Source organism: Canis lupus, chromosome 10 (genome assembly GCF_003254725.2).
Source record: "Canis lupus dingo isolate Sandy chromosome 10, ASM325472v2, whole genome shotgun sequence".
NCBI classification, from domain to species: domain Eukaryota; kingdom Metazoa; phylum Chordata; class Mammalia; order Carnivora; family Canidae; genus Canis; species Canis lupus.
Genome location: NC_064252.1, coordinates 1,557,414 through 1,578,073, shown reverse-complemented (window position 1 = coordinate 1,578,073; position 20,660 = coordinate 1,557,414). Strand labels below are relative to the sequence as shown.

The 20,660-nt window shown below is 58.9% G+C and overlaps 1 protein-coding gene across 2 annotated transcripts in view; it reads right to left on the bottom strand.

Moving 5' to 3' along the window:
- Positions 1-20,660, bottom strand: part of LRP1 (LDL receptor related protein 1) — an 80,699-nt gene that overhangs the window by 24,924 nt on the left and 35,115 nt on the right. Inside the window, exons 16-42 of one of the 2 annotated variants that reach the window (XM_049115711.1) lie at positions 19,617-19,757; positions 19,395-19,520; positions 18,594-18,710; positions 18,114-18,194; positions 17,441-17,491; positions 16,335-16,502; positions 12,870-13,052; positions 12,233-12,433; positions 10,844-11,089; positions 10,537-10,734; positions 9,157-9,361; positions 8,809-8,973; positions 7,932-8,176; positions 7,551-7,682; positions 7,008-7,235; positions 6,582-6,756; positions 6,404-6,498; positions 6,057-6,206; positions 5,802-5,942; positions 5,297-5,431; positions 3,133-3,264; positions 2,756-2,890; positions 2,424-2,553; positions 2,157-2,283; positions 1,599-1,750; positions 1,375-1,499; positions 674-1,051 (exon numbers count right to left, since the gene is read on the bottom strand). In XM_049115711.1, coding sequence (XP_048971668.1) covers positions 674-1,051; positions 1,375-1,499; positions 1,599-1,750; positions 2,157-2,283; positions 2,424-2,553; positions 2,756-2,890; positions 3,133-3,264; positions 5,297-5,431; positions 5,802-5,942; positions 6,057-6,206; positions 6,404-6,498; positions 6,582-6,756; positions 7,008-7,235; positions 7,551-7,682; positions 7,932-8,176; positions 8,809-8,973; positions 9,157-9,361; positions 10,537-10,734; positions 10,844-11,089; positions 12,233-12,433; positions 12,870-13,052; positions 16,335-16,502; positions 17,441-17,491; positions 18,114-18,194; positions 18,594-18,710; positions 19,395-19,520; positions 19,617-19,757 — 4,362 coding nt within the window. The remainder of the gene's footprint in view (positions 1-673; positions 1,052-1,374; positions 1,500-1,598; positions 1,751-2,156; positions 2,284-2,423; positions 2,554-2,755; positions 2,891-3,132; positions 3,265-5,296; positions 5,432-5,801; positions 5,943-6,056; positions 6,207-6,403; positions 6,499-6,581; positions 6,757-7,007; positions 7,236-7,550; positions 7,683-7,931; positions 8,177-8,808; positions 8,974-9,156; positions 9,362-10,536; positions 10,735-10,843; positions 11,090-12,232; positions 12,434-12,869; positions 13,053-16,334; positions 16,503-17,440; positions 17,492-18,113; positions 18,195-18,593; positions 18,711-19,394; positions 19,521-19,616; positions 19,758-20,660) is intronic. The other variant, XM_049115712.1, reaches the window with a different exon arrangement.

Here is a 20,660-nt window from a genome sequence, read left to right as displayed (position 1 = left end):
CTCAAAGGACGGATCTATGTTTATCACCCTGTATACCAGCATCTAGCTCAGGGTCTGGCAGGTCTTTGCAGACAGGATGGATGAGGAAATGAGCAAATGAGCGAGTCAAAGGACTAGGGGTTATCCAGCCTGGAGAAGAGAAAACTGTAGGGGAAGAATACAGCAATTTCCAAAGAGCTGAAAGGCCATCCCCAGGATGACAGCTCTAGCACCCACTACTCTGCGTGGAGCGCGCCCAACGGGTGCTGTGCTGTGCTGAGCTCAGCTTCCACACCTGCCCTTCGAGAAAGCCGAGGCTTGGACAGCATAGGAAACTTGCCCCAGTGCCTGGAAGCCTGTGTCTGGGGTTGAACCCAGCCTGTGGCTGCAGACTGTGCTGTGTGTACCCGCCACAAAGAGGAGAGCCTGGGCTTACTCTGTGCAGCCTGGCAGCAAACTAGGGCCAGAGGGCAGAGTAAGAAGGGAGCAGAGTCTGACTCCAAATGAGGAGAAACTTCCAAGTAACCGTAATGGGTGTGGTGTGATTTGCTGGCTGTTTGCCAGGGATGCAGTCCCAGCTGGGATTCAGGGCTGGGGCCCGGTGGGCTGGCTGATGGCTGAGGGCTTTTCTACCTGGAGTCGGTGCCGGTCCTCCCTACCCCCCTTCCTGGGGAAGATCGGGGTCTAGGCTCACTCTCTACAATGGTGGTCCTCCCCGAGCCATCGTCATTGATCTGCTGGATGTTTCCGAAGTGGATGTCGCTGAAGAAGATGCGATTGGGGGTGCCCGGGGAGGTGCCTGCTCGGTAGTCGAAGGCCAGAGCGATGACATTCTTCATGTGTTCAGGATCCTCGAAGGGTTGCACGGGTGCATTGAGGTTGCGCTCGTCAGACAGGTGGATGCTCTTGAGGATGGTACGCTCCGAGTAGAGCAGATAGCCGGCGTACTCGCGGCACGATGCCCCGTCTTCAGCCAGCATCCCATGGGCGCAGGCGCAGGCCCGCTGCCCGCCGCCCCGGTACAGGCACAGCTGCTGGCACCCACCATTAGCCACTGCACACACATTGGTGCCTGGGGGGGGGCACAGGGAAGGAGATGGTTACAGAGGGCAGGGCCCACCTGGGGAGAGGCTCCCCGGTGCTTCTGACACCTCAGCTGAAGGGGGAGATTCTGGTTGGTGCACTACTCTGCCTCCACAGACGACCCTCCAGGCCTCCGCCCTCAGCACCCGGGTGTGTCCTAGGGCTCCTCAGCCTCTCCTTACCGCTCTCGGGTCTCTGGAGCCTTTGGAAAGTCCCCCTGTGGGCCAGGCACCTCTCCTAGGCCCTCTCACTCTGGGGGATCACTCCCAGGATGGGGGCCCCTATGGGGCTCGCCCAGAGTCCCAGCCTCACCTCTCTGCCGGTCCCGATTGAAGACTTTGATGTCTTTGAGCTGGACACCAATGCCTGTTCTCAGGGGCACAGAGTCTGTAGCATTGTCTTTACTCCCACGTTTGATGGAGCCATTGGCATGAGTCCTGGGGGAAGGGAAGGGCCAGGCCATGAGCAGGGTGTTGGCAGAGGCCAGGAGGGAGGGAACACGTGGCGGAGGCGAAGACCAGGGCAGAAGCCCTCACCTGTCACTCCAGTAGATGAAATCCTCAAACACAGACACCGAGAACATGTCCATGTTGTTGCTGGACAGAACCACCTCACGGTTCTCTCCCGTCTCCAGGTCAATCCGCTCAATCTTGTCTGTCCGGGCGTCGCACCAGTACAGCTTCCCATCCTATAGGCCAGAGGCACCCACCTCACCTCCAGTGGCCAGTGCTCCCCACCAGCCCGGGTGTCCTGGGCAACAGGGATGTCCCACTCACTCCCGCCTCCCGTGTCGTTCTCTTTCTTCTCCGTGTCATCCCTGCCCTCTGACCTGCTGATCCGATCACCTCTAGGCATGCCTTCCGTCCTCACTTCCCAGTGACAGTCCCCCTACTGTCTCTGGGGTGGCAGGAGTCCTACTCTGGGTCAGGAGCTGGGCCAGAGGACCCACGACTACCCTGGGTCCCTATCACCCCACCGAACCAGGGCTCATCACGGGGAGAGTCAATGGGGAGCAGAGCAGAGGATAAGGGGAGGCTCCCCCCAGAGCATAGGGCCCAGATATCCCAAGGGCTCCAGGGCCAAGCCACCCAAACCTGATAATCCACCGAGATGCCATTGGGCCAGCTGATGCTGACATTAACCAGCACGACTCGCTCAGTCCCGTCTAGCCGAGACCGCTCAATCCGTGGGTACTGGCCCCACTCAGTCCAGAACAGATACCTGTGGGGTGGAAGAGGTAGAAGTAGGGGGTCAGTCCCCAGAGCACAGAGGAGAGAGGGTCTTATCGGTGTGGGCTGTGTAGAGTGACAGGCCAGACCCGAGCCAGGGCTGGGAAATGGACAGCCTGTCTAGCTTCTTACCCCTTCTCTGGGTGGACAGTGATGGCCCGGGGCTTATCCAGACCCTGGGAGATGACCACATAGCGGAAAGAGCCATTGAGCCGGGCCACCTCGATGACGTCAAAGCCCTGGTCCGTCCAGTAGATGTTGCCTGAGGAGGGAGTGGGTGGAGATTAGGGGGACTGGGTGGGATCCCTGTACCCGGTCCCTTGCCAGCCCCCAGATCCCTGCCGCTCCCTGGTCTGTCGCTGCCTACTCCTCCTCAGACTCCTCCTAAGATCCCACATACCCCCAACCGGGCCTCTGCCTCACCTGGAGGCAGCCAGCCCGCCCAGGACCCTCTCATGGCTCACCTGCGATCCAGTCCACTGCAATGCCCTCCACGCGGCCAATGCCGTTGGTCACCACATCCTCACGCCATGTCTGGTCTCGCTTAGCCCGGCTGATGGTGCTTAGGCCCATGTCCACCCAGTAAATGGTGTCATTTTCTGGAGGCAGAGGAGACAACGTGGGGATGTCCAACAGGGGACAGGCAGGCGGTCAGAACCAAAAGGCATTCAAGATAGAGGTGAGTGCTGGGGGTCCAGGTGGTTTGGAAGGGAAGACCCCCCTGGCGGGGGTCGCTGTGGTGTCTCCCCCTCCAGCTGTGGTCGGCGGCCTCTCCCTGGGCTCCCAGAGCAGAGCACCCCCAAGGGCATGTCCTATTCCCTCCTGCCACCAAATCACTCACCAGCATGGAAGTCAATGCCGACAGCCAGGGAGGTCCCCGACACTGGAACCAGGGCATCTGACTTGTCATTGGGATCCAGGGGGATTCCCCGGATTCCTTCGTGCACAGAGTACAGGAGAAAGGAACCCACACCTGAAACACAAGGACTCTCAGGCATGGGCCTCAGCGATACCCCTTTAAACTTGGGGTCTGTCACTCTCAAACCTATTGTTGTCTCCTTCGTCCCGGCATCTTCTCCCAGCCTTCACTCCTCCCCCTTCAACACACAGACACCTTAGCCTGAGGCCTGTAGTGGGCCTGGGAGGTCACCTGGCTGCAGGGGTGCGGCAGTGGGACAGACGCCGGCTCTGGGCAAGTGCCTGCGAGGCTGCTGGCCCCCACTAGAGGGCAGGAGAGACCTGACTTTCTCGCCCTCAGAGGGGGCCCTGTCACCGGCTGGCTCACTACCACCCAGCACCCTGAAAAGCTGTTAGGAAGAACCTGGGGAGGCTGAGGACACAGTGGAACTAGAGGACTCCTCCATGGAGACTTCCACCTTGGGGTCCTCTCGTCCTCTCCGCTGTGGCCTGTGCCACCACACCCTCTCTCAAACACCTGAAACTCCATATCCCTGACTCCTCACTCCTGAGCCAGTCTCATTCTGTTTTCCCACTTCTTTTTCTTTTTAGATTAAAAAAAAAAGATTTTATTTATTTATTCATGAGAGACACAGAGAGAGAGAGAGGCAGAGACACAGGCAGAGGGAGAAGCAGGCTCCCTGCAGGGAGGCCGACCTGGGCCTCGATCCTGGGACTCCAGGATCACGGCCTGGGCTGAAGGTGGCGCTAAACTGCTGAGCCACCCGGGGTGCCCTTCTTTTTAGATTCTAAAATTTTTTTTATTTATTCATTTGAGAAAGAGAGTGAGTGAGCAAAGAGAGAGCATGAGACGGGGTGGGGGGAGGAGCAGGGGGAGAGGGAGAAGCAGGCTCTGCGCTGAGCAAGGGGCCTGACGTGGGGCTCGATCCCAAGACCCCGAGATCATGACCTGAGCTGAAGACAGATGCTTGACTGACTGAACCACCCAGGGGCCCTGTTGTTTTCCCATTTGTCTTGAGGCCCCACTATCAACGTGAGCCAGAGCCTCCACTGCCTTTAGCCCTTGATGCAGCATGTCCCTGAATGAATTCCTCAGTAGGCTCTGGTTTCTCAGGCTCCATGAAAAAAAGGATTCGTGGTCAAGGGAGTTTGGGGAAACCCCAAACATTAGAGTCTTCTCTCGAGAATCATTCTTAGTGCACATGAGCATATTCAAGACTCTGAGAAGTTCTGCAGCAAAAAACACTTAAACTTTGTTCAACCCAGTGCTGCTTTCTGTAACATCTACCCACATCAAAGAGGGAGGTTCCCAGGAGCGCACTTTGGGAAGTGCTGTCCTGGGGCAAATTCATAAATCAGTCAGCAAGTTCTTGTGAAATGTCTGAGTCTCATCCTTCTATTCAACCCAGCTGCTAAGCCCCATCTCTTAACACTGGGCTCACGCTAATAGCCTCCCAACTGGTCTAACTGCCTCGGTTTCTCCCTCCCCCACCCAGCCGGCTCTCTGCCGCCAGGTTAATCTGCCCCAAACACCACTTTCCAGGCACTCCTTGCTGAGCACCCGCAGGAGGCCCGCCCTACCCAACAGCTGAACACCTAGGAGTCCCCCCTACCTCCTGCCCACCCCTTGGGCTTGGCACCTCAGGGCCCCTGCACAGATCCTCCTCTGGCTCTGGACCTTTTCCTTACTTGTCCTTTCCCCTTGGATCCATGCACTCAAATCCTACTTGTCCTACAGAACCCAGCTCACGGCACACCTCCTCCATGAAGCCAGCCGTGGCGCTGCTAACATGTATTTCTCCAAAATTCTCCTGTAGGCACCGAGAGCCACTTCACAGTCTGGTTTCCCCTACGTGTTGGCCCCGTCTCTGCTTAAGACTGCGCGGTACAGGGACAGGCCCTTCTACCCCGTGGCTTCCCCTGCGGCACCGAGCACAGGGGGGACTTCCCAAGCATCTAGCCCAGAAGGCACCTAATCATCTGTGATAAAAACAGTCCTGTTCCCCAGGTGAGGGGAGGCAGGTGGGGCCGTAGGGTAGGAGGGGTCGAGGCTGGGGAGCCGGACCACGCAGGGGGTGGGCACTGACCCTCGCAGGCCTGCTGGCCACTCCGGAGGCTGTAGCCGGCTGTGCACATGCAGGAGCGGGTCGTCTCAGACGTAGGCAGGCAGAGCTGGGAGCAGTCACCGTTGTTGACACTGCAGGGGTTGGTGCCTTCGTGCTCTGGGGTGAGGGTAGGGGGACAGGGAAAGGACTGAGGTGGCCCTCCTTGGGACCTCACTGTCAGGCATGCACCACTTGGGGATAGGATGGTCACCGCCTTCACCCTGGACCTTGTGCGGGGTCACCACCCAACCCACACCCAGGTCTTTCGTCCTCGAAGGCCCCTTGGCTCTTGTGACCGGGTGGCTGTAAGCACGCACGGTACCTTTGTGACAATGAGAGGGAGGAGCCCCCACCCCCCGGGGGCTGCGTGGAATCTCTGACCCATGTTCCTTCCCATTCACCACCTTGCCCAGGGATTGTGCTAGCCGCCACCGCCCCCCCCGCCACCCCCCCCACCCCCGGCCGTGGCCATGGCCCCCTGCCTCACCCAGCTGGATGCTCTCGTCATAGACCTTCATGTGCATCACCAGGGTGGTGCTGTTCCGCAGGACCACGGACTCCGAGCCGTCAGCCTTGTTGCAGGTGCCCATCTTCTCTGACACCTGATCCGCCCACCACAGCTTGTCCCCTGGGGAGGCAGGAGGGGATGAGACCCTGGGGAGGGCCCCACCCCCAGGCCAGCCCAACCTGGTTTCCCCCAGGGCTCCCCACCCCATCCCTGCCCTCACCCAGCAGCCCTCACCCATGATAGCCAGGGCAGTGGCCTTGCCCAGCTGGCTCCGCATGGCATCGATGACCTCCAGCTCACTCCCGTCCAGGTTGCAGCGGTTGATGGTGTGGTTTCCGGAGCTGATCCAGTAGAGTTTGCTCTCAGGGAAGTCGATAGCCAGGCCTGGGAGAGGGTGGTGTCACTGCCAGAGAGCCTGGCACCTGGGCTGGGGGCTGAGGGATGTGAGGTCTTGGGGAAGGGTGGTGAGGACAAGCACTAAGCTAGGAGTTCAGGAGGCAGAGCGGCGACTGAGGGACTCCGGGGCTGTACTGAGTGAGGAATTAGGGAAGAGCCGTAGCGCAGGCAAGGCAAGCTCGTACCCACAGGGCCCTTCTGGCCACTGAAGAGCAGGGTACGGTTGCTGCCGTCCATGTTGGCCATGCTGATGTTGTCCCCATCCGTCCAGTAGAGCTTCCTGGGAAGGTGTGGAAAAGTGAGTCAGGCCCCTCTTCTCCTCCCCCGCCCTCCACGCTCCCCAGCCCCGGGCCCTGGACGGACCCACGCAGCGGGTGGACAACAAGGCCGTGGGGCTGCTCCAGGCCCTGTACCACTGCATTCTTGAAGGAGCCGTCCAGCCGGGCCACGTTGATCTGCTTCTTGTTAGTGTCATAGCTGGTCCAGAACAGGTTTCGGGACACCCAGTCCACAGCCAGCCCGTGGGCATTTGGCAAGTCTGGGGGGGACACAGCGGGGAGTTGGAGATTGGGTGTTTGCCGGGCATAGGTCAGCAAGTGGGAGGAAGTCGGGGACTGGCCTGGTTTGGGGGGTGGTGGGGCTGGAGAATGAGGATTGGGAGACCAGGGTTGGAGCAGTGAGAAGAAGATTTGGAAAAGGACTATCAGGCCCAGGGGGGAGTGGAGATGGAGTAAGGGCCAGGTGGGGGGCGCCCACACCCACCGCGGGGGCCCAGGGCAAGGGCAGGACCTGCAGAGACGACGGTCTCCACGCCCGTGCCATTGATGAAGGCCCTTTTGATGGCCTGTGTCCTCACATCGGACCAGTAGACGCGCTGCTCGTGGGCATCATAGTCCAGCACCGTGACGTTGTCGATGTCAGGCACCGTGAAGGAGATGATGTAGTTGTAGTAGGGGGCATCCAGGTCCACCCCCCGGATCTCCATCTGACGTGCGTACAGCAGGAACTTCTTAAACTCTGTGGGGCACGTGGCAGGTCACTGAGGGCAGCCCTCTACCTTCGTGCTTCCTACCCACCCAAGTTAGGGTCCCTCCTTCTCCTGGTTCCTTCCATCTGCTGCTGGCCATTGGTCATCAGGAAGTGTTCCCGTTGGGCGTCATCTCCCGGCCTGAGTTCCTGCGTCTTCTTGCAGTGGCTGTCTCTGGAGCCTCTGCCACTGGGCCCCTCCTAGCTGGGACTGTCTTCCCTCACTTACAGCCATGAGCCTGGGTATCTGACACCTTCCCCCGCAGCTTCAGTTTACCAGTGGATCTTGAAGGAGGGGCCTCCTACCATAGCAGGTGGTGTTGTCCTTGTGGAGCTTCATGAGGTGGGGGCAGGCGCAGGAGACGGTCCGGTTGTAGTTGATGAGACACAGGTGGGAGCAGGGGCCCCGGCCCCCATTGGCCTCACAAGGATTGGGAGCTGTGGGGGCCGGGGAGAGGAGTGAGGAGATCCTGTGACTTGCTGGCCCCTACCTGGCCTTTCTCACCTGGACCACCACCTCTTCCCCGACTCGTGCCCTCCCCATTCCAGCATCACCTGTGGCCAGACCCTCTTCTGTCGGCAGACTCCCCCACCCCCCGCCTTCCTAGCAAGCCCCTCATGCTCTCACGGCCCCCTCTTCTCCTAAGGGCTTCTAAAGAGGCTGCAGGCCCCTTTCTGGCCCCTTACCCATGGGCTGCCGGGAGGGGTGGTACACCTGCAGGTCAAAGGGCTGGGTATTGGTCCTCTGTACCACGGTGACATTGTGGCCGGTCCACTTGTTGGCCTTGGCTAGCGTGTTTGTCCGCCAGTCCGTCCAATACACCTCCCCCCCATACAGCGTCACTGCAAACGGGTGCGACAGGAACTCGTGTCCCCGAAGCACCTCCATGTGGCCGGAGCCGTCGTAACGGGCTGAGTAAATGGCATCTGACCTGAGAGCGTAGTCGGGGCAGAGTGAGGATGCTGGCTGGGGCCATGCCCGGGCCCGCCGCCCTCCCCCCAAGCCCTCCCCCCAACCCTAGCACACTAGAGCAGTCCATCCTTCTTCCTGGGCCTTGCTGGCCGGGGAAGGCAAACAGAACAACGTGGAGTGAGAACCAGAGTGGTTCAAGGTCTAGGATCCCAATTCACACGCCCTGAATCTCTTGGCTCGCTTCTCCATAGGGCCACGGTAAGCACACAGAGGGCTTTGATGGGGTTGGAAAGAGGCACCCCCTCTGAGCAGACCAATTATCTTCCCCTGGGCAGATAAAGTGCCCTAGCAGAGTGCACAGATTCGTGAGTGAGGACAAGACGTGGCATTCCAGCCTTGCCCATGCCTGGCCAGGCACCCCTGTGCAGGGTGACAGCCCTACTTCCACCCTCTTCCTGCTACATCTGTTCCCCCTGCCCAGCCTCTCCCCTCACCTTGGACCTCCTCCCGGGCCCAGCCCTTGGTGGCCCCAGTTCTGGCTCCAGCTGCCCAGGCCTTTTGGCTACCAGGCCCTGGGACTCCTGGCCCCACCCTATCCTTGGAGGAGAGGGAGAAGCTTGAGGTCTCTGGACATGTGGTGGGGGTGCTGACCTGGCATCGATCCAGAGGATGCGCTTCTCCAGGTAGTCCACAGTGAGCCCATTGGGCCAGCCCCCAGAGCCTGTCTCCCGGTGGATGGTGCGGCGCCCAGCTCCACTCATGGAGGCGGCCTCGATGCGGGGCAAGCTGGCATCCCAGTCTGTCCAAAACAGGATCCTGGGGAATGGGGAGGGAGTCGGGGAGGGCCAAGGTTGAGGACCTGGAGGGGGGCTATTATAGGATCTTTGGTAAAGGGCAGAAGAGGTGAATAGCATTTGAAGAGGCAGATGTCCCTGACCCGGCTGAATGAGGCTTCAGAGGGGACCATGGGGCCAGAATTGGGCTGTGCAGGGTCCTCACCCATCCCGTGGATCCAGTGCAATTGCCCTCGGGTGCTCAATGTCACCGGCCAGAAGGGTGGTCCGAAGGGTCCCATCTAGCTTGGCCACCTCAATCTGGTCCAGATTACTCTCCACCCAGTAGATGTTGCCTGCAATCCAGTCGACAGCCAGACCCTCGGGGGTGGCCAGGCCATACTGAATCACCACCTCGAAGCTAGTCAGGGCTGGTGAAGAGAAAATCATGGGCGTGAAATTACAATATACTAGGGAGCCTGGATGACTCGCCCTCAACCCTGATGCCTCTGCCAATATCTCTGATGCACCCTGGCTTCGTCTAGGGTTCAAAGATACCCCTCCTCCTCACCCAGGGCCCCCTGCCCCACCCCCAGGAGGTCAAATAGGAGAGAAGAGGCCTAGTTTCCACAGCCCTGAAGAAGGGGAGGTGACAGCTTTCTTCTGCTTGCAGCTCTCTGAAGGGCTAACTCATGGCAGGAGGGCAGAGCAGAGCAGAGGGTGGAGGCTTTGGGGGACAGGCATAGAGTCAATATGAAGAGCGCAGAACTTCCAGAAGTTATTTCATAAACTGTCTTGAAGATTTTTCCATGGGAATACATATATAAAGTATTTTAAAAACTATTGCATCATGGGAACATTATCACCATCTACTTAGCCATCCCCTTGTCAATGAACGTTTGGGATGGTTCCAAGTTTTCTCTATTACAAACAAGACAAGCTCCTCTAGTAAGATGTGCTTCTTTTTTTTTTTTTTGATGTGCTTCTTTCAAGTCTTTGCTCAGATGCCTTCTCGGGGGCCTTCCTTGACCACTCAATTTAAAATGCCAGGCCCCATTCCCCCTGGCCCCCTTGCCTCCCTTTATATCCACAGCTATCCCCTTCTGCTGTATTCCGCATCGTACTCATTTGTTTTGTTCACATCTGATGGTTCGTTCCCCTGTCACCTAAGCGCCATGAGGGCGGACGTCGCGGCCTGTTTTGATCGCTGCGACTCCCCGGGGCCCTGTGTGCGTGGCAGACGCTCCGTGTGTGTGTGTGTGTGTGTGTGTGTGTGTGTGTGTGTGTTATTAATGAAAGGTCAGTGATGGGTCAGGCTGCCGTTGGACAGAAGGCAGGATTCAGGTAGCCCGTCCCTAAATGGCTTTTTCCTTTTAAGCTTGCCGTTCTAGGATTTGGGGAGCTCCAGGCCATTCCAAAGAAAGGCTGATCATTTTGTTAATTATCAGGCTAGCAGCTCTGCTGACGATAATTACGGGGCGTCAGGAACTGAGACCCACACAAAATCTGACCCAATTACCGGGGAGGTGGGGGGGCTAGGGGCCTGGGCTCGCGGCCTGGGTGTGGGGTGCCGCTCTGCGCTGGCGCCCCTTCCCGCCCGCGTCACCTCCGTTGTCCAGCAGCTTCCCGCGGTAGATCTTGTCCTCCACCACGTCGGTCCAGTAGAGCGCGCTCTGGCTGAGGTGGAAGTCCAGGGCGATGGTGTTGCGCAGGCCGGGCACCAGCACGCTGTAGTCCCCCTTGTGGAGGTCGATGCGCCGGATCTCGTGGCGGTTGGAGAAGATGATGAACGGCTTGAAGGGGTCTGGGGGGGTGGGCAGGGGGTCAGCGCGGGAGCAGGGGTCCCCGCTGGCCGGGGCCTGGGGCCGACGGAAACCGCAGCCCCAGCCCCGCCCGCCCGCCCGCCCGGTCACCTAGGCTGCGGCAGCTCTCGCCGTCGGGCTCCAGCACCCAGCCCTCGTAGCAGGAGCACTTCACGCTGAACTTGTTCTGGTCGCACTTCTGGCTGCACTTGAGATGCTTGGCACAGTAGCTCTGGATCTGGCAGGTGTGGTTGTCGGGCCCCAGCTCCATGCCCAGCGGGCACGAACACACAATGCCTTCGCCAGGTGCCACCGAGCAGTTGTGGCTGCAGCCCCCATTGTTCAGGGAGCACTGGTCTGCGGGCGCACAGCAGGAGACGGGGTCAGGCGGAGCCGGGCGGGGGGCAGCCCAGACACAGCCCTGGCCCCCTGCCCCTGGCACCCTTCTTTTCCGTTTCTGGCAGAGCCTCTGTCCCACCACTTCCCAGGCTCCCTCAGGACCAGGGTTGGGAGCCCAGCACCCCCCACGGGAACCACCCTCCTCCTCCCCTGGAGGAGCACCCCATCAGGGCAGTACCTGGTCTCTACTTCCCTGTCCCTTCTTGAGCCCATGGTAGGGGAGGGCAGCTTTTTGCCCGTCTTGGAGGGTTGCCCTTTCCTCGATCTCCCCCGATTTGGGTGTGACTGGGGTAGGGTGTGGCCGGGAACGTCCTGCTGGGTTCTCTGACACACCCTGAGATCTGCCCGCCCTGACTGATGACCCATCAGCAGTCCTCCGGGCCAGTCCCAGCCTGCCCTCCCCCCTGCCCACCCCCCCAGGAACAGATGCTCTGCCTGGGGAGGAGGAGACAGGTCCGCTCTGCTCCTCATCCCCCTGTCACACCACGCGGCCCTCCCTGACCCCTCTTTCTTTTGATCCTTGAGCGCAGGGCCTCCTCGCCCCACCTTCTCCATCTGCGAGGTCTAACCCTCCGTCCTTGGGAACCCGGTCACATCCCTCCTCCTCTGGGAAGCCTGCCCTGACCACATCAGCACACAGCCCTGCTGTCTTCATTTCTAAAGCCAGCTCTGTGCTTTGGTGCCGCCTGGCTGTGGGGGAGGCCTCGTGCCTACAAGAAGGGGTTGCCCTGCGCCATCTTGACAACACTTTAGGAGCCCTGTGACCCTGACCACTTATTTAATCCCTCTGCCTCAGTTTTCTCATCTGTAAGATGGAGACGATAATTCCACCCGCCTCGAAGGCTGTCTGGTGCAGTAGCACGCTCTGACAGTGTGGTGTGCCCGCACAGCCTCTTGCCCGGGGGAGTCTGAACTCGACAGGGCTGTTGGCAACTGCTCCGGCGTGTCCTGCCCGGCAGCGGGAGCTGCCCTTGCTCTCCCTGAGACCTCTCCCCGCACAGAGCTTGTCCTGCTCTGGCTGCGCCGGCCCCGGCCCCAGCCCCGGCCCCTTCCCCAGGCCCCCCCCTCCTTCATGGGGCCTCTTGGAGGCCTGGGCCTCACCGCAGAGCTCTCCCTCATCCGAGCCATCTCCACAGTCGTCGTTGCCATCACACAGCTTGTCGAGGGGCAGGCAGACTGAGGTGTTGTTGGCGCAGGGGTGCGAGGGTGGCCTGCAGGCCAGGGACTCGCAATTCTCCTCATCCGAGTTATCTTCACAGTCACTGTCGCCATCACACACCCATGCTTTGCTGATGCATCGAGCTGAGGGATGGGCATAGCGTGAGGGGCCAGGCCTGGGCAGGAGGGCTCCCCATGCCTTTCTCCCCAGACCCAGTGGGGCTTCTCGCATAGGGTCATGATTATAATGCTGTGGGGTCCACTAGGAACCTTGAGGCTTTCTTTGCCAGACTCACGCAGGCAGCAAAGAAAGCAAGAATCTGAGGAGGGTGCTGAAGCTCAGCTCTGGTGTCAGTTTCGGTTCCCAGGGCCCTTAGTGCGGGCTCTGGCTCCTTCATCACCCCTCCCTCCGCCCCCCACCCCACCCCCAGCCCGTGCATCATACGCAAGCTTTTCCTGTGCAGGCCTTTGCCTTGCAGTGTCCCCACCCCCATCCCTCACTGCCGCTCCTCTGCACTCAGGACGATCTCCTTCTGTCCATATTGCCCCAGACCACGCTCCCGCCCGTCCTTCTTTTTACCAGAGTCTTTGCAGCCAAACTTGACATTGGGGTCACAGACATGGGTCACTCCCTCACAGCTTTTCTCATCACTGGAGTCCATGCAGTCAGTGTCGCCGTCACAGCGCCACCGTAGGGGGATGCAGAGACTATCCAGCCGGCACTGGAACTCATCATTGTGGCAGCCCCCAGGAGGCCTTGTGGCTGCAGGGGGAGGAGGGACGGCATGGGAGGGGGTGGTAGGGGCTCCAGGTCAGCCATTCCCATGTCTGCCTTCCCAACCCGCCCTGTTTCGCTCTGTCCTAGAGCTATGAGCTGAGGCAGGGACGGAGAGTTCTCTGAGCCCCGCTGACACTTCTTGGAAGCTAACTAGGAGTCAGCAAGGTCACACCTCCCGGGACCCCAGCCATCGGCTAGTCTATCGTCTATTTTACACACCAGTGGTCTATTGGATAAGTAATTTGCTAGGCCAGAGCTTGAAGGCCCCCACCTTCGCCTAGCCTCCGTTTTAGCCAGTCACTCCACACACACTCAGCGGGTGCCTCTGGTGTGCCAGGTACTGTTCAGGTGTCACTGGGAGCAAGATAAAGTCTTTATCCTTGTGGAGCCGAAGTTCTAGCGGGGAAGATACCTAACTGCAAGGAGTGATCAAAACCATGGAGCTACAGCTGGGTCAAGGCAAGAGAGAGAGATGAGGATGCCACCGACGGTCAAAGAAGGCCTCTGAGCAGGTAGGTGTTTGAACAGAGGCCTGAGTGGCACGAGCCATGAGAACCTGGGAGGTGCAGCCCAGGCAGACAGAACAGCCAGTGCAAAGTCCCTGAGACAGGACGATGCAGAGCATATTTGCAAAATGCCCAAGGCATATTTGAGGCTGTTCGGCTGAAGCAGAGTGAAGGAGAAACGGGTGGCAGGAACACAGGTCAGAGAGGTGGCGGGAGCCCTGCAGGCCACGGAGTGGGGCCTGGCATTGGTTCAAGCGTGTGGGGAGCCAGGGCAGGCTTGAGGGCAGGGCCGGGGTGTGATGTGACTCATGTTCCGCAGGATCACTGTGGCTGCTGCACGGAGATCTGACTCAGGAGGCTGGGAAGGAGCGGCACCCAGAGGCACGGGTGAGGGTGCAGGAGCCACACCTCACTCTCAGAGGCTGCCCGCCTGCTCCTCCCACCTGCCCGCCAGGAATACGCCAGGAATACGGTCAATGCTCTCATTTCAATGCCAGCATCTCTGCATCTCAGCCGGGCTCCCAGCTGAGCTGAGCTGAGCTTCCTTCCTCAGGGCCCCTGAGCCTCTTTCTAATTGGATTCCCTTCTAGGATTGTCCTCTGCAAGCACCTCCTACATCTTACCATCTTCCAGCTTCAAAGTCCTTCAAAGGCCTCAGTGCTTGACTTTCAACTGCTAATGTCATCAGCCCCTTTGGGCACAGCCTCATTCTTGCTGGCCCCTCCAGCCTCAGGGGTCCCAACAGGGCAGGCGCCAAAGTGCTCAGTGTCACCCTCTTGCTACTGGGTTTTCCACCCCTACCTGCCTTCCATTTGAGGACCCTCCCTTGTGTCCATTTGGCCACCGTCCAATCCCTCATCAGGGTCCAGTTCAGACCCCTCCTCTTCCTAAATGGCCCCAGACCACTTTAGCTCACCACCATGCTTCACAATCGCTGCCAGTCATGACAGGTCCGCTCCCACGTGCCAGGCCCCCACACATCTCTCATTTCATGGACGAAGAAGCCAAGGCTCAGAGGAAATGACTGGTCCAAGGTCACCCAGCTTGTACGTGAGGGCAGAGTGCTTTTCCCACCACCGCGCAGGCCTCCCGTGGTTCTTCTCAGAATCCCAAGGGACTATTACTTGTCCCACCCATCCAGCACTTCTGAGATGGCCCTTGAGAACCAGCGACTGTTTCCTGGGCCTCAGGTGACCCTCCCTGCCCTCCCTGCCCTCCCTCTCAGTCCTGGGCCCAGCGTGGGAGCTCCTGTTCTCAGTACTGCTCTCACTGTGTACACCTTTGCTCTACAAGCACAGGTTGTTAGCTGGAGATCCAGGGGCCAGATAAGGTCTGCGGTAAAAGGAAAGACTTTGGCCTGCAGTATTTTTAAGGCTTTTAAAGTCCATTGCCAGTTGTTATGGGTTGATTTGTGTTCCCTAAAGAGATGCTGATGTCCTAACTCAAAGTACCTGTGAAAGTGATCTTTGGAAATAGGTCTTTGCAAATGATTAAATTAAGAGGAGGTCATTAGGGTAGGCCTTAATCCAATATGTCTGTGTCCTCATATAAAGAGGAAATCCGAATGCAGAAATAGGTGCACAGGCGGGGAGAAAGCCACATAAAGAAGAAGGCAGGGATTGGGGTGGAGCACATGCAAGCCAAGGAATCCCAAAGATTGCCTGCAAACACCGAAAGCTAGGAGACAGGCCTGAATAGATTTTCCTTCACAGCCCTCAGAAGGAGCCAACCCTGCCAACATTGTGGACTTGGGTTTCTGGCCTCTAGAACTGAGACAAGAAATTTCTGTTGTTTAAGCCACTCAGCTTGTGGTACTTTGTTATGGCAGCAAGAGGAAACTAATACAACAGTGTTTAGAAATGGGTAGGCTTCACATAAAAATCTGTGTTTCTGGGATGCCTGGGTGGCTCAGTGGTTGAGCGTCTGCCTTCGGCTGAGGTCACGATCCCGGGGTCCTGGGATTGAGTTCTGCACCAGGCTCCCCACAGGGAGCCTGCTTCTCCCCCTGCCTGGGTCTCTGCCTCTCTGTGTGTCTCTCATGAATAAATAAATAAGATCTTTAAAAAAATAATCTGCATTTCTGACTTCTCTCAAAGCCAGGGCAACCCTGGGTCTGCAGTCTTCCATGGAAACAACAGGCCAGAGCCGAGAAACCAACCTTCCTTGAGAGGGTCTATGCCTTCCGGAAACTCGGCCCCTGTTGCCCCCTAGCTGGGCCCTGGAGGCTTGGGCCCAGAGTACTCTGAGGAGCCATCAGAGGGGACTCTCCTTTGGTCCCCACTGTGCTCATGCATCCTTACCCCCTGAGCATCCCCTTCTCAAGCTACCAGCTTGCGAGCACAGGCTGTATGCCGAATGCTTTTTGTGCATGATCTCACTGAACCCCCACATCAGCGCTGTGATGTGGATGCTATTATTATCCCACTTTGCAGATGAAACTCACAGAGGCCCATGGAGATAAAGTAACTTGCTCAAGGCCACCCAGATAGTAAGCTGCAGAGCTGGAGCTCAAACCCAAGGCCACCCAACTGCAAAGCCCGTAATCACACCAGCGTGTGACGATGGTTTGTTGACAATCTCTCTCTCCCTCATGATGGGCAATTCCTGAGGATAAGAGCTGTGTCTGGGTTATCTCTGGTTCCCAGATGTCAATGGCACACAGTGGGGGGGGGGGGGGCACGACCGAGGGACGAAGGGATGGAGGGACAGAGGGACTGGCACATGATGGTCCTGCTGCACCTGCTGGCCCCCAGGCACCCACCCTGGTTGGTGCAGTTGGCATGGGTCTCATCACTGTAGTCTCCGCAGTCATTGTCCCCATCACAGGTCCAGTGCTCAGGGATGCAGCGCCCACTGTTGCACTTGAATTGAGTGCTGGAGCAGGAGTGGCTGCAGCCGGCCTCATCACTGTTGTCCCCACAGTCATTGTCTGGGGGGAAGCAAGAACGGGAGAGGGGAGAAGCAGGTCAGCAAGCAGCCTTCTCTGTGACCCCAGCTTGGGGCCCCCACGCCCACCTCCCCTTTCCCACCCCAGCGTCCCTCCCCGCTCCCCCACTGAGAAAATAACAAACAGAAAAGACACAGAAACTGCATAGACTGCAGCATGCACCATGGCCCACGGGACGGGGCGGGGGGGACGGGTTGAGGAGAGGTGTAGACGTGGGGCAGGCCCCACGAGGGCCTTTCCCTGAGTCTTGTTAGGTGGTGGGTGGGAATTGGACATGGTCCTTTCCCTTTCTCCTTCAGGCAGGGTGTGGGAACAGGGGTCAGCTTGCTTTGGGAGAAAGGCAGAGATTTCTCCGGTTTGGCGGGGAGTGAGGTGGGTGGAGTGTAAGTGAGGCTGCCCTGCTGGGGAGGGAAGGGCCGAAGCAGGGCCGCCCTGAGCTCAGGCACTGCTGGGCCCCGCTGGGGATGCCCAGCTCACAAGGGGTACTGCCTGCAGCTGGGAAGGGTCAGGGGTCACCTCTGGAAGGCATCTGAGGGTCACTGAATGAACGGTCCTGCTTTCCAGGCCTCGTGGGTGGGGGCTACGGGCCTTCCCTCCACATTTTCAGGACGCTTGAGAAGACTGGGGTATGGCTTTCCCCCTTGGGGTGTGTTCCTGCCTCTTTTCCACCTGGATTTGCTTCTCTCTCCTCCCCTCTGAGTCTTGGTCTTCTTGTTTCCACCTGTCACCTCCTCTCCCTGCCCTCCTTGCTTCTTTCCCTTCCACTGTCTGTCTGTCTCTCTCTGTCGCCTCCTGTCTCCCTTCTCTCTCTTCATGTCTTAGGAGCTCTCTGGAGAGGGGAGCTGCCTGGGGTTCCTGAGAAGTGGCCCGAGGCCAGCTGGGGCTCTGGGGTGATGGTGCATGTGCTTCTATGCACTGACCGGCAGGCTCAGGACAGGTCTTTTCGTCAGAGCCGTCCCCACAATCCTTCTCTGAAACACAGAAACCGCCAGGGCAACCATTGGCACACGAGACACGGCAAAGATGAGGGGCAACGTGGCGTTGACCCAGTACATCCTCTCACACATTAGCTAGGGCTGGAACCACTGGTGCAACACGACACAACACACAGACACAACCAGAGCCCTGAGACGGCACACACAGGACGATCCACTGCCCCCACGGCTCAGGGCTGACATCACATGGTCCATGGCTGACCGCCAGGTGGGCTCCCGAGCCTGAAGCCAGAGCCTGGAGGGTGTACCAAGAACCCCAGGAGCTGGAGTTTGCAGGGAGAAGGGAGTTGGGCACTGGGATCCTCTCACTCTGCCCTTTTAGCCTTTCTCACTCATTTCTCCCCGGCCCCCACGCTTCTGCCAGAGAATGGGCAGCACAGGCCCTGTCTGGGGAGGAGTGGTTCAGATGGGTGACGGGGAGGGTTCCCCCATGGCATTTCTGGCTTGTCCTCATTTCTCTCAGCCAACTTGGCAGGGCTTTAGTGAATTGTAAGGAGGCCCAGCTTGGTTCTAGAACCCCTTTATTTCCCACCAGGACCTGGCTGTGGCTTCTAGCTTTCCTAGGAAGCAGGGCAGGTTAAGAGGGGTAAGCTCTTACCATTGTCACATCGCCAGTTGATGTTGATGCATCTGCCATTGTTGCAGGTAAACTGAGTCAGGGGGAAGCAGGTGGGATAGGCTGTCAGGGAGAAAAAACAACTGAGTGGGGCCCTCCAGCTTATACAGCATCACACCCCTGGGAAGGGGGTGCAGGGTCCCTCCTGGAAGCAGCAGCCATAGCCCAGCCAGCCAGGGGCGGGAAAGCTAGTGGTGGGAGCTGAGCCTGAAGCTCTGCTCCTTCATCCCCATCCCTCTGAGCCTCCCTTTCCTGAGCTTCTATAGAGTTCCCAGCCGCCTGCCCCATGCTGAGGGTCCTATGCCTGACCTCACTGAATCCCCATGTTGGTGCAGACAAAACAGAGGCCACAGAGATGACATAACTTGCTCACGGCCACCCAGGGACTAAGGTTCGGGGGCCCTCCAGCACCCTGGCCCCAGGGCACGTTCTCACGGGCCCCCCCACCCCTGTCCCTCTTACCACACGAGGCCGACTCATCGGAGCGGTCCCCACAGTCATCGTCCAGATCACACGTCCAGGAGATGGGGATGCAGCGGCCGCTGGCACAGGAGAACTGGTTGGGTGGGCAGGTGCGAGCTGGAGACAGGGATGGTGCGAGCATTCATAGTTCTGCACCCCCCCCCCAATCTCCCGTTCTTTCCTCCTATCCTGTCTCTCAGGAAGTCTTCCCGAGGGTACAAAGCCATTTCTCTTAGAGAAGTTCAAAGCCATCTACGTGGGGGGTCCGGCTGGCTCAGTCGCTTAAGCGTCAGACTGGCAGTTCTGGCTCAGGTCCTGGTGTCAGGGCTGTGGGATGGAGCCCGTGCTGGACTCCGCCCTGAGCAAGGAGTCCGCTTGGGGTTCTCTCTTTCCCTCTCCCTCACCCTCTGCCCCTACCTCTGCTCACACTTGCTCTCTCTCTGTCTCTCTCTCAAATGAATGCATAAATAAAATCTTACAAAAAAAAAAAAAAAAAAAGCCAGCTGTGTGGTCTGACACCCATCTGCTTCACCCTATCTCTCAAGGGGTCCCTGGTATCCTCCGAGGAGATCCACCCTCCTTGCTCCTGTCTCCAACCTGAAGCCACACTGTTCCCCGCAAGCTCAGATCTCCGAGCCACCCCCGTTCTTCTGGGGAAAGGGAGAGAGCACCCCTCTCCTGCCCGCAGTCCCGTCCTCTCGGCCCTGATGCCCCGGGCTCCTTTCTTTCCCGAGGCCACGGTCTTCCCCGGCTGGGGCCCCCCGCCCCCACCTCCCTGCCAGTCCACCCCGGACCCCACACCTGAACAAGTGGCATTGGACTCGTCTTCACTGTTCCCGCAGTCGTTGTCGCCGTCACAGAGCCAGCGGTTGGGGATGCACCGGTTGTTCTCACACTTGAACCGGTCGGAGGGGCAGGTGTGCTGATCTGGGGGGGCAGGCGGGTCAGTGGAAGGCAGGGCCCAGCTCGCCCCGCCGCCCCTGCCCCGGGCCTGCCATCCCCGGGAGGCGGTGAGCGACTCACGGCAGAGGGCCGGGGCCTCGTCGCTGTTGTCCAGGCAATCGTTGTCCCCGTCGCACTTCCAGCGCTCCTGGATGCAGCGGCTGTTGGCGCAGGCGAACTCGCCCGGCTGGCACTGGGGTGGGGGCACGTAGGACGGGTTCGCTGTGGGCGCCACAAGGGGTTGGGGGGAGAGTCAGACCAGGCCGTGGGACAGGCGCTCAGCGCTCTGTGCTAGGCTTGCCTGCCGTATTATTTTAAATCATATACCGAGAGTCATTTTTTCTAGGGTGTAATTCTTCACCAACAAATAATAATCTGGCTGGAAACCGCAGCTCTTTCTCAAGCCACAAGGGTGATGTTTACTTGAATACTTTCAGTATTTCAGTGTGGCCTGAGAATCAGCCGCTTGCAAGAGAGCCTAGAGCCCCCCCACCCCCCACCGCCCCTGCTTACTTTCGTCCCTCCTGAGAAGACCACGCCTCACCCGCTTCCTCCACAGGCTGCCTCTTGGAAATCGCCTCTGGGACCCCAGGGCCATGTCCTGGTCTTTGGGCTTTTTCCTTCCCAGATGTATCGACTCCACCAGAAGGAGTGAACACAGGCCCCAGAGCTTGCAGGCTCCAGCCTCCTGTCCCCCCACACTCCCACCTCCCCATCCGTCTGCCCTGAGCTCTCAGCAGTAAAACCACTAGGTCTTTGGTCTGCGTTTGCATGGGTGACATCAGGAAGCCCAGCAACCCCGTCGGCCCCTGACCCTGCACCCTGCACCTCTGCCAGATGCCTTTCTGACCCACCCATCTCTCATCCTTGCTCTAATCCTGGAAACTTCTGTGCACCCCCTTGGGTGCCTACTCTCTCTCCTGCGGCCCTGGACCACTGGGCTTTGGTATGTGTTACCTCGCTCCTCGGTACTGCTTCCCAACTGTTCTTCTCTCCTCTTGGAAAAATCAGTGCTGACTTTCGTGCTATTAGACTACACCAACCCCGGCTTCTACGGGCCCCCAGGCATCTTAAGGGGTTTTAGCGGCTGACTCAGTGTCACTTTTCCCCAATTCTCTCCTGCTC